This window comes from Solea solea, chromosome 12 (genome assembly GCF_958295425.1).
Source record: "Solea solea chromosome 12, fSolSol10.1, whole genome shotgun sequence".
Classification (NCBI taxonomy): Eukaryota; Metazoa; Chordata; class Actinopteri; order Pleuronectiformes; family Soleidae; genus Solea; species Solea solea.
In genome coordinates, this window is record NC_081145.1 from 28,716,023 (window position 1) to 28,729,160 (window position 13,138).

Genomic DNA, 13,138 nt, shown 5'->3' on the forward strand with positions numbered 1-13,138 from the left:
TATGTTTTTACCCCCCCCCCCCAACAGGAAACTGAAGTTTGTAAACCACTCACTCTCCCACACCAAATTCCACAGAGAAAATCGGTGATTTTAGTTTGCGGGACACAGGAGCTGCTGGTCCACTGCTGCCTCGTGTGGTCACTGTGTCACTGAAATCTCTTTGTTCCTAGGACGTTCCTGTTAAACAAAGTAATTTCGCATTTGAGTATTTGTACTAACTACCATAATAATAAAGTTATTCTTCTAATTTATTATTGTATTATCATTTTCAATTATTTAATCATGTTTAATTTATATTATTCTCTTTTAATATTGGATTTTCTTTCACTGTAACACCAACACTGGCCACTTGATGGCAGCAGCCACACTCGTTTTAGACCATTCGTCAAGTTGCTGAGATTGGCGTCACCAGCGGATGTGCGCCTAATGAGTTAAATCCGAATCAGAATCACCTTTCTTGTTATTATACAGTGTACAACGAGATTAAAGGACAGCTCTACTAGTGCAAGTGAAGAGATAAAAGAAGAAGAAACAAGAAAACAGTGCACCAAGACCTTCGATAACAATAAGAAGGAGATGTCAAATGTATGATATCAACATTTAAAATGAATGAATGAGTTAATTTCAGTAATAATACATAGTGCATTCCTAGTTGATCCAAACATTAAAACGTGTTATATTGCGTCATTTCTATGACGTATGTGCGACTTTGAGCCGCCTTGTTTTGTAGGTTTCGACCGGACGTTAGCTTCCCTGGCAGCGGTTAGCTTGATGTTTTGCTGCCGTTGCCGTGGTTTGTTTTATTTCGAGCTCGACGCAGAAAACCTGTCACTGGAGCTAAGTTTGTTAGCACCGTTAGCTGCGGCATTGACATGTCATCGCGTCAACAACAGCAGCAACAACGCGGGGCTGTTTAACGAGCGACGCGTCTGTCGAAGACAAACATCTGCGGAGGAAATCGCAGGAGAAGTGAGATGAAATGACAACGTCAACACTGCAGGTGCGGTAGCTCTAGCATTAGCATTAGCATTAACATTAACATTAGCATTGGCATTAGCATTAGCATTAGCTCGCTACAACCGATCGGACGCGCAGCGGGTTTGAGCTAACGCGCTAGCAAAACAGCTGATGCTACTGTCTGTTAGCAAGTGATTTCCGTGCAGTCTGTAAATAGACGCTGCTCTTGTTGAATTTGATTTTTTTGTAATAAACAATGCGTCGTGTTCTGCTTTAGCTAACGGAGCAATGTGAAATATCTTCAATAAATCCGTGTGCGGTTTCATGACTTTGTGAAATGCTAACTAACGGCAGCGGCGGCGGCGGCGGCGGCAGCAGCAGCCCGTTATCTGGGCTGTGGCTCCTGTACCGCAAAAGACTCGGGTTTAGGTCGTTTTCACGCCTTCGCTCAGGACTATTCAATTACAAACGTGCATCAAAAAATGAGCTAGTAATACAATTATTTTCATGTATTCTATTATTCACACACCTCAAGGTGCATAAAAAGTCTACAGTATTAGTTGTAACTGTTTGTCATCTCGGGTGCAACTCAAAGTGCATCAAATAAGACAAGATAAACTTTATTTAATAAAGACAGACGTGTGCAGACAGCGAAATAAGATGAACATAATGTCGTATACGACCCACTAACATCCCAAAGTGCCTTTTAACAGAATACAGAAGAACTAACACAGCAAAGTGTTTCTTCAGTTATTTCTGGTGGAACCACAGGCTGGGCTGCTCATGGGCCGCATGTGGCCCACAGGCCGCCATTTGAACACACTGTCCTTAGGTTGTTTGTCACACCTGGTAGTCTCCTCCCGAGTGACTTTAGGGGAACGTTCTGGGAACCAAAATGCAACCAAAAACTGACGTTAGGGGAACGTGAGGACTACTTTCCATATCAACCACAGGAGAACCAAAGGGTAACATTCCCAGAACGTTCCGGTAACCAACAATTGTTAGCTGGGTTGTCCTCTCTACTGTCTTTGCAGAAAGCGATTGATCTTGTGACCAAAGCCACAGAAGAAGACAAGGCGAAGAACTATGAGGAGGCCTTGCGCCTGTATCAGCACTCTGTGGAATATTTCCTTCACGCCATTAAATGTGAGTTAATATGCCACTGTGTCACCTGCACCGTCTGATTTGATAAAGTGCAGCTCAGGCCACTTGTTTCTGTCTGAACCTTGAGCCTGATGCACTCTATTTTAATCAAAATTACATCTTATTTTTAATATTGTGCACTTATTTATCTCGCCAAACATGCATTTAAAAATGTGACTGAATAAAAGCATCGTCATAAGTCATAAAAAAACAAACCCATATTAGCTACTCTCCCACACCAACGTCCACAGAGAAAATCAGTGATTTTCAGCTGCGGGGACACAGGAGCTGCTGCTCCTCTGCTGCCTCGTGTGGTCACTTTGTGTCACTGAGGTCAATCTGAACAAAGCATTTAAAACAGTGAAGTGAGAAAACAAGACGTTTCCTGTTGGAAAAGTCTGTCTCAGTGAAATAAAGATGGGAACATGTTTAATGAGATTCTTTATGAAATATTAGTACTCTTTTCAAAAAACAAAATTTAAATGATTGTTATTTTACTAATTTTATTTGACGAAAAGAACTTGAAATAAGCGTGACAACTGATGTGACTGAACCTCACCGGAGCCCGGGTATTCGGTCAGGTATCCGCAGTAGCATACCGTGGGGTTTCAGTCAGGGCCTTCAGTAAAAAAAAAAAAAAACTACACAAGCACATACAAACACACTATTATGCACTATATTCACGAGACAGTTGATCTGCAACAACCATAGCGCACACACACACACACACCACTGTGCATCTATAGGCTACTGCATCATTACCACCACATCTTCCCTTATGTCACTTAGCAACCGCAATTTCACATGACACAAAAACAAGCTTCCACATAAGCATAGGCGTCAACTACGCGGGGAACACGTCCACGGCACTATTTATGATCAACAGTTTTGTCCTCACCACTTCTAAAAAATGTTATAAATTTATCATTAACACTCCAACTACCGTAAATGATGTACCTCTTGGGTGTAGGTCTTCCTCTTGAAATCATTTCCTTCTTTTCTCCAAACGATCGCCGTGAAAAGTGCACACGAAGGAGATCAGAAACATGATGATCGGTGGTGTTAATGCAGTGATCATAGTTTACTTCAAAACCCGCCAAAGGTTCAAACGTCGTTGATGACATCAGCGGGGGCTAGCGCCAGACACATCGCTGGGCCTGGGGCGTTCTGTCACTGTGCATCACATTTTGATTGGCTGACGACACACGTCAGTCAAAGTTCTAACCAAATAAGAAATGGCAGCTTCAACGAAAGGCCAGCAATGATACTAGAGCAGGTCCACGGAACTATGATGCGTTTAATGACATCCAGGAAAATCCAGCTCAGCTTCACAAAAAATAACCATATTCTTTCTGGAAATATAATCATAACATACTGAGAAAGTAATTGAATTCAGACACGTTCAGACACACATTCTTTTGATTATTAAAAATATAAAATAATAATAATAAAAAAAAAATATATTTTTTATATGATATTGTCAGGGCCAGCAGAGAAGGCCCTGCTGGCCCTGACAGCCCACCACTGGGTATCCGTGTCCTTAACTAACCCACGTGTGTCGCTCACCACTGAACCCTCAGATGAGGCTCACAGCGACAAGGCCAAGGAGAGCATACGAGCGAAATGCAAGCAGTACCTGGACCGAGCAGAGAAGCTGAAGGATTATCTGAAGAATAAAGACAAACAGGGGAAGAAGCCCGTGAAGGAGGCGCAGAGCAATGACAAGTACGCTGCCGTCTTAACGTTTTTTTAAACCCCTGCACTTTATTTTTTCCCACGTGATTGTCTTTCATTCTTATTGTTTGTGTCGTAGGAGCGACAGCGACAGTGAAGGGGAAAACCCAGAGAAGAAGAAACTGCAGGAGCAGCTCATGGGTGAGCGAGGATTTAATCATCCAGTCACGTGAAGTAACAGCTGTTATTTTTTTTATTCATCTCCGTGGGCTAAATTGGCGGCGTTACACTCAGGGTTCCCTCCAAATCCTTAAAGAGTCCAGTGTGTAAACCCTCCACGACCCTCATATGGAGGATAAAGTGGTAGAAGATAAATGAATGAATGAATGATTCATCTGAAATGAACAATGAAAACAACTTGCTTTTTGTCTTTTAGTTTCTGTCCATTATTTTCTAAATAGAAGTCAGAAAATGAAGTGTCAAATCTGGACCTGATGATGTTCTCAAATGTCTTTGTTTTTGTCCACAAACCAAAAAGATTTCTTTGTTTTACGGAGAAAGGAAACATGAAAATATTCACCCACAGTTCTCGCTCACTGCTCCAGACAGTCACAGTCTATGCTGATGACACAGCATATACATATACTACACTACACAAGTTATTACTGATGATTATTTTCAAAGTCCATGAATCTGTCGTTTATTTTCTCCATCGACACGTTTCTCACACGCTCACTGTGTGTGTGTGTGCGTGTGGGTGGGTGTGTGTGTGTGTGTGTGTGTACGTGCGTGTGTGTGCAGGTGCCATTGTCATGGAGAAGCCTAACGTGCGGTGGAACGACGTGGCAGGACTGGAGGGAGCCAAGGAGGCTCTGAAAGAAGCCGTCATCCTGCCCATTAAATTCCCTCACCTGTTCACAGGTACTGCTGCTGTTTCTGCCGCTGCTGCTGTTGCTGCCGCTGCTGTGGCTGCTGTGGCTGCTGCTGCCTGTTTCTGTAAAATGGCCTTAAATAGACATGGGTCCTTGAAATTGCTTGAATTTTGTGCAGTAAAGAAGTGAAGTTGATATTTAGGTAAATGTCTCCCTTGTTTGTTACAACGCCACCTGCCGTTTTACGTTCTGCAAGACCTACGCAGGACAAACATGGAGACATAGTCACTAGCAGGTGTTGAGGACACTGTCCACTGTCTCTCTCTCTCTCTCTGTCCATTGACGTGAGATTCCGTGCAGAACAATGAGCGAGTAAAGTTAAAACGAGAGAGAGAAAATGATGACGTGATGTCTGGGAAATGAAAAGTTCAACATCTCTGTCTCACCAAAGACAAAGACTGACTTTGCGCTGGAATAAACCCACATGTGTTGTTTTTAGGCAAACGAACGCCGTGGAGAGGGATCCTGCTGTTCGGTCCTCCAGGGACAGGGAAGTCGTACCTGGCCAAGGCTGTGGCCACAGAAGCCAACAACTCCACCTTCTTCTCCGTCTCCTCCTCTGACCTCATGTCCAAGTGGCTGGGAGAGAGTGAGAAGTAAGTACGTCTCCTCCTCCTCCTCCTCCTCATCATCATTATCATCTGTCTCACATGAAATCATCGAAGTTGACGGGGATAGTTAATTAGTTAGTCAGTTTCTCCAAACTTCAGTTTCCTGTTGGTAAACCTATTAAAATCTACATCAGTTTAAATCGATGTCTGTCACACGTTCACGTCTTTATCTCACTGTCAGTCAGACTTTTCCAACAGGAAACTGAAGTGTGTTAACCACTCACTCTCTCACACCAAAGTCCACAGAGAAAACCAGTGATTTTAACATCACGCACACGCACACGCACACACACACACACACAGTGTGAGTTGTTGATCCACTGCTGCCTCCATCACGAAGTTCTAATGTCTAATTTTCTCACTTCGGTGTTTGAAATTCTTTGTTCAGATTGACCTCAGTGACACAAAGTGACCACACGGGGCAGCAGAGGACCAGCAGCTCCTGTGTCCCTGCAGCTTAAATCACTGATTTTCTCTCTGGACTGGTGTGGGAAAGTCAGAGTTAGTTGTTTAACAATGTCCAAACCAGAGTGTCTCTGCGTCCCTGTCTCATCTTCTTCTCGTGGTTTCTCAGGCTGGTGAAGAATCTGTTCGACCTCGCTCGCCAACACAAACCCTCCATCATCTTCATCGACGAGGTGGACTCGCTGTGTGGCTCCAGGAATGAGAATGAGAGCGAGGCCGCCCGCCGCATCAAGACCGAGTTCCTGGTCCAGATGCAGGGTGAGACCACGATGACGGAGCGAGTCCGACACAGTCCAGTATTCTCACTGTCGTGGAAACACGATTTGTTCTGCACGTGTGAAGTGTGACGACGTCAGGTTGGGGAATTTTAAGTAAAAATATTATTTAACGTTTTCTTTTATTCGTTTTAAATAGATTCAACATCTTTGCGTTATCTTTCACTTAAAACTAGTGCCTCAAACATGGGCAGAGACAGGAAGTAGTCCCACTGTCGCACATGTACAGAACAGAACGGGTTATGACTCTGCACACGTGACAACAGAAGATGCTGAGCGTAACAGGAAGTGCTTGTGTTGACTTCCTGCTCTCTTCCTGTGTAGGTGTGGGAAATAACAACGATGGTATTTTGGTTCTGGGAGCCACAAACATCCCGTGGGTGCTGGACGCTGCCATCCGTAGAAGGTCAGAGGTCACTTAGTTTCTCCCGCCCCCCCCCCCCCCCCCCCAGTTCATTCTGAGAGCTCGTCCTATGTGAGGGAAACATTTACAGACGTGTAACTCATGCCAAGCTAACATCAATCACTACTGTATTAATGCTGTGTTCACAAGCAACGTATATTCAAGCTTTCATTCCATATATTCAAGCTTTCATTCAATATATTCAGAGTTTCATTCCATATATTCAGAGTTTCATTCCATATATTCAAGCTTTCATTCCATATATTCAAGCTTTCATTCAATATATTCAGAGTTTCATTCAATATATTCAGAGTTTCATTCCATATATTCAAGCTTTCATTCCATATATTCAGAGTTTCATTCCATATATTCAAGGTTTCATTCCATATATTCAGAGTTTCATTCAATATATTCAGAGTTTCATTCAATATATTCAAGCTTTCATTCAATATATTCAAGCTTTCATTCAATATATTCAGAGTTTCATTCCATATATTCAGAGTTTCATTCCATATATTCAAGCTTTCATTCCATATATTCAAGCTTTCATTCAATATATTCAGAGTTTCATTCAATATATTCAGAGTTTCATTCCATATATTCAAGCTTTCATTCCATATATTCAGAGTTTCATTCCATATATTCAAGGTTTCATTCCATATATTCAGAGTTTCATTCAATATATTCAGAGTTTCATTCAATATATTCAAGCTTTCATTCAATATATTCAAGCTTTCATTCAATATATTCAGAGTTTCATTCAATATATTCAGAGTTTCATTCCATATATTCAAGGTTTCATTCAATATATTCACAGTTTCATTCAATATATTCACAGTTTCATTCAATATATTCAGAGTTTCATTCAATATATTCAAGCTTTCATTCAATATATTCAAGCTTTCATTCAATATATTCAAGCTTTCATTCAATATATTCAGAGTTTCATTCAATATATTCAGAGTTTCATTCAATATATTCAAGCTTTCATTCAATATATTCAAGCTTTCATTCAATATATTCAAGCTTTCATTCAATATATTCAGAGTTTCATTCAATATATTCAGAGTTTCATTCAATATATTCAAGCTTTCATTCAATATATTCAGAGTTTCATTCCATATATTCAGAGTTTCATTCCATATATTCAAGCTTTCATTCCATATATTCAAGCTTTCATTCAATATATTCAGAGTTTCATTCAATATATTCAGAGTTTCATTCCATATATTCAAGCTTTCATTCCATATATTCAGAGTTTCATTCCATATATTCAAGGTTTCATTCCATATATTCAGAGTTTCATTCAATATATTCAGAGTTTCATTCAATATATTCAAGCTTTCATTCAATATATTCAAGCTTTCATTCAATATATTCAGAGTTTCATTCAATATATTCAGAGTTTCATTCCATATATTCAAGGTTTCATTCAATATATTCACAGTTTCATTCAATATATTCACAGTTTCATTCAATATATTCAGAGTTTCATTCAATATATTCAAGCTTTCATTCAATATATTCAAGCTTTCATTCAATATATTCAAGCTTTCATTCAATATATTCAGAGTTTCATTCAATATATTCAGAGTTTCATTCAATATATTCAAGCTTTCATTCAATATATTCAAGCTTTCATTCAATATATTCAGAGTTTCATTCAATATATTCAAGCTTTCATTCAATATATTCAGAGTTTCATTCAATATATTCAAGCTTTCATTCAATATATTCAGAGTTTCATTCAATATATTCAGAGTTTCATTCAATATATTCAAGGTTTCATTCCATATATTCAGAGTTTCATTCCATATATTCAAGCTTTCATTCAATATATTCAGAGTTTCATTCCATATATTCAAGGTTTCATTCAATATATTCAAGGTTTCATTCAATATATTCAAGGTTTCATTCAATATATTCAAGGTTTCATTCAATATATTCAGAGTTTCATTCAATATATTCAAGCTTTCATTCCATATATTCAAGGTTTCATTCAATATATTCAAGCTTTCATTCAATATATTCAAGCTTTCATTCAATATATTCAGAGTTTCATTCAATATATTCAGAGTTTCATTCAATATATTCAAGCTTTCATTCAATATATTCAGAGTTTCATTCCATATATTCAGAGTTTCATTCCATATATTCAGAGTTTCATTCCATATATTCAGAGTTTCATTCAATATATTCAAGCTTCCATTCCATATATTCAAGCTTCCATTCCATATATTCAAAGTTTCATTCAATATATTCAGAGTTTCATACCATATATTCAAAGTTTCATTCCATATATTCAGATTTTCGTACCATATATTCAAGGTTTCAGTCCATATATTCAGAGTTTCAGTCCATATATTCAGAGTTTCATTCCATGTATTCAGAGTTTCATTCCATATATTCAAAGTTTCATTCCATATATTCAGAGTTTCATTCCATATATTCCGAGTTTCATTCAATATATTCAAGCTTTCATTCAATATATTCAGAGTTTCATTCCATATATTCAAAGTTTCATTCCATATATTCAAAGTTTCATTCCATATATTCAAAGTTACATTCAAAGTTTCATTCAATATATTCAAAGTTTCATTCCATATATTCAAAGTTACATTCAAAGTTTCATTCAATACATTCAGTTTCATTCCATATATTCAAAGTTTCATTCCATATATTCAAAGTTACATTCAAAGTTTCATTCCATATATTCAAAGTTTCATTCGGTATATTCAAAGTTACATTCAAAGTTTCATTCAATATATTCAGAGGATTCATTTCCTGAACGGCATGCCATAATGTGTATGTGTATGTGTGTGTGTATGTGTATATATATATATATGTGTGCATTTGTATGTATGCATATGTGTGTATATATATATATGCTGTGCTGCGGGCTTTTACTTATTGGGAAACGTCTAAAATGAGTGTGAATGTGTCGGACGTGAAAAAGTGGCATCGTGCCGTTCTTAAATGGAACGCACCATGAGACGCAGTCGAGGCGTTTTTATTGTGTAGCTCCTCCCTCCTCCTCGCAGACGTCTGCGCGTGCGACTTGAAACTGAAAGTCTTCGTCTCCCGAACTTTGTCCTGCGGCAGATTCGAGAAGCGGATCTATATCCCGCTGCCGGAGGAGCCGGCCCGCTCTCAGATGTTCCGCCTCCACCTGGGAAACACGCCGCACAGCCTGAGCGACGCCGACCTGCGACAGCTTGCGCACAAGACGGACGGGTACTCGGGGGCCGACATTAGCATCATCGTCCGCGACGCTCTCATGCAGCCGGTCAGGAAGGTCCAGTCGGCCACGCACTTCAAAAAGGTCAGCGCGCACACACTCTTCACGTTGGTTTATTTATTTATCCTCGTGTTGGTTTTGGTTGAGTCAGTGTCGTGTGTTTTCCTCCCGCAGGTTTGTGGTCCGTCGCGCAGCAACTGCCAGGTTATGGTGGACGACCTCTTGACCCCTTGTTCCCCCGGCGACCCCGCAGCCATAGAGATGACCTGGATGGACGTGCCGAGTGATAAACTGCTAGAGCCTATAGTTTGCATGGTGAGGTCAAACCTCAGTCAGAGCTGACTGCACCTGAGCGCCCCCTGCTGCTCCTGAACAAACAGCAGAAACACCACAAAACAAAAGACTCGGCAGTTTAAGTCTACGACGTCTACAGAACGCGTTCACGTCTTTATCTCACTGTGAGACGTTTGTAAACCACTCACTCTCCCACACCAAAGTCCATGGAGGAAATCAGTGATTTCAGCTGCAGGGACACAGCAGTCGACACTGCTGTGTCCCTGAGGTCAATCTGAAAGAAGGATTTCTAACCCTGAAGTGACAAAATCAGACATAGTCTGAAAATCAGAACTTAGTGATGGAGACAGCAGTGTGTGTGTGTGTGCGCGTGCGTGCGATAATTAGAGGTAGGTAACACAAAGTACTGTTTGCGATAAGAGGGATAGTGGAAATAAATACAATTTCTGTACCTATATAACAAACTAACGCAACAATTCACTTTGTGTACAGTATGATTAATATGTGTTTTGAATGACAATGTGGGATCCAGCCATACACCAACATATTTAGCTTTTTCATCCTTCTGCCATCCTTACAGACTATTGTACAGGAATCTGAACTGGATTTCAATTTTGAATTTGTGCCAAAGAACATAGTAACAGATTTAATTTTATTGAGAAGTCATTTGTTTTGTGAGAGCCAATCTTCGAGAATATTAAAATCAGACTGAAGGGTGGCTTGTATTTCAGATATGTCAGATTTCGAAGTGTAGATGACAGTATCATCTGCATACAGTTGTACTGAAGAGTTGGTGAAAGTATGTGGTTGGTCATTAACAAATATAGAAAAGAGAAGGGGCCCCAAGGATGAACCTTGTGGCCCCCCTCTTTCCTGAACCAACTTATCAGAACATTTCCCATCTAGGACAACACATTGCTTCCTTTTATGGAGAAACTAAACCACAGAAATGCATTGTTAGATAAACCTATGTTATGGAGCTTATCTAGTAGTAGATAACGGTCAACAGGATCAAAAGCTTTGGTTAAATGTGTCTGTGCGTGTGTGTGTGTGTGTGCGTGTGTGTGTTGAAGGCCTTCAGTACACGTCAGTTATACACTTTTAAAATTGTACCAACAAACTGATGCTGAGTTTATTCGATTTCTGCTCGTGTGTCTTTGCGTCACCACCCCCCCCTCCCCAACCCGCACCCCCTTTTAAAATTGACGATGTCACTTCCTGTTTGTTTTGCAGTCAGACATGCTGCGCTCTCTGTCCACCACTCGTCCCACGGTCAACACCGAGGACCTGCTGAAGGTCAAGAAGTTCACAGAGGATTTTGGGATGGAGGGCTGAGAGGTGAAGCCCCGCCTCCCCCGCCCCCTCCCTCCACTGCTGCACCATCCTGTAGACGTTCATGTTCCGCTGAGCGCTCGGTTCACTCCTCATGGATTTGAAATAAAAACTAAATTATTTATTTATTTCTTCTCAAAAATCAGTCCAGTATTATCATCATCATCATCATCGTCATTATTATTATTATTGTGAATCCTCAGAGGAAGTCGATCCAACGCAGCGACAGAAGAATCTTGGTGTGAGTTTCCCGGCGCTCTTTCATCACGCCATGGCTTTGTCCTGGACTGAGCTGGCTCCGCCTCTGACTGAAGGGCGGAGTCTTTCCATTGCCATGATGCACTTTTTCTCCATTCTTTTTTTTGTTTTGCTTTGGTGAAGACGTGAAAAGAAGAGACATAAGATGTTGGTTCTCCTGCCAGGCATGTGAGTGTGTGAGTGCATCCGTGTAAATGTCTACATTTGTGTTAAAGTGTTAAATTATTCCACTCATTGTGATAATTCACGGTTTGTTTTTGAAGGGAGGCTGTATGACGTGCTGACGTTCAGAGAAGCAGCAAGAAAAAAAACGTCTTTATCTCACTGTCAACAGGAAACTCAAGTTTGTAAACCACTCACTCACTCTCTCACACCAAAGTCCACAGAGAAAATCAGTGATTTTAGCTGCTGGTCCTCTGCTGCCTCGTGTGGTCACTGTGTGTCACATAAATAAATTGGAATGAAGAATTCCAAAAGACAAAGTGACAAAATCAGACATTAGAACTTATTGATGGAGGCGTGTGTGTGTGTGTGGGGGGGGGACTTTGGTGTGGGAGAGTGAGTGGTTTACAAACTTCAGCTTCCTGTTGATAAAAGTCTGACTGACTTAGAGATAAAGACGTGTTTACTAAAATTGACGTGGATTTTATTATTCTATATTCTTCTAAGCTGCTCAGACCAGGAGGGGGCGCTCACAGTGCACTCTGCTGTGACTGTATGTCAAATACAAAAAAACCTTTTCACTTTCATGTTCTGGAATCTTTAAAAACACATTTGATCAACTTTACAGGCCGTTTACTCCATTTAAACGTTTCATTTCTAAGTGATTTAAACTTAATGGTTGACTGACAAACTTACGTTTCGATCACATGATGTAATTTACTGAGTTAAAGTTTCCGTCAGCGACGTCGTCGGCTCAGTGGCCCCATCTGTAGTCAGAATTTGGAATTTCCATGTCACAAACTCGGAGAATTAACCGTCTTTTTAAATAAACCGTATACAGAGAACTGTATCGTGTTTTTATCGTAGACACGTCGCGTTTTAACAACTTTGTCCGCTTTTTCATCGCCGCTATCCACTTAAAACGTCCGAGTGAGGACACGTTCATTTCCCATGATTCCACGCTGCCCGCAAAATGTCTTTTTTAATTGTTTGGATTGGGAGACACCTAGTGGGCGAAAAATGTCATTTTCTCAATAATCACTGACGGCAAGCTTTAACGTCTGCACTCCGTTTCCCAGAATGCACTGTGGTGTCTGTCCGTGTTGGTTTTCGTCACGTTTGTTTCCGACAGTTTCACGTAACACTAATTCTTCTCCGCGTCGATTCTGTTTACAGTTTTTTGTTTCGTTTGTTTTCGTCACAGCTTCTGAACTCTGACGTCAAACAACAGTTGTCGGATGTTTGACCTCTGACCTCGGCCGCGTCAGTGGGCTCATCTGTTATTAACAATCTGCCACTGGCCGTGTTAACGTAACTAATTTAACCTCAATTAATAAAAAGTGACATTCAGCCTCTTTTCTCTTGTTTTCATTTGTGAATGTTTTGCAACGTGT

The 13,138-nt window shown here is 40.4% G+C and overlaps 1 protein-coding gene across 2 annotated transcripts; it reads left to right on the forward strand.

Moving 5' to 3' along the window:
• Positions 1-741: 741 nt before the first annotated feature.
• vps4a (vacuolar protein sorting 4 homolog A) lies at positions 742-13,094 on the forward strand. Of its 2 annotated transcripts, XR_009241819.1 has the most exons (12): positions 742-1,000; positions 1,992-2,103; positions 3,681-3,825; positions 3,914-3,975; positions 4,576-4,695; positions 5,146-5,302; positions 5,892-6,040; positions 6,382-6,463; positions 9,563-9,782; positions 9,873-10,013; positions 11,226-11,750; positions 11,846-13,094. XR_009241819.1 is itself a non-coding variant. In XM_058644778.1 (11 exons), the coding sequence occupies exons 1-11, from the start codon at positions 980-982 to the stop codon at positions 11,325-11,327; spliced, it is 1,311 nt and encodes a 436-aa protein (XP_058500761.1). In that variant the 5' UTR covers positions 742-979; the 3' UTR covers positions 11,328-13,094. The 2 variants fall into 2 exon arrangements, 1 of the variants encoding a protein (XP_058500761.1); XM_058644778.1 differs by having other exon boundaries at positions 11,226-13,094.
• The last annotated feature ends 44 nt before the right edge of the window (positions 13,095-13,138 follow it).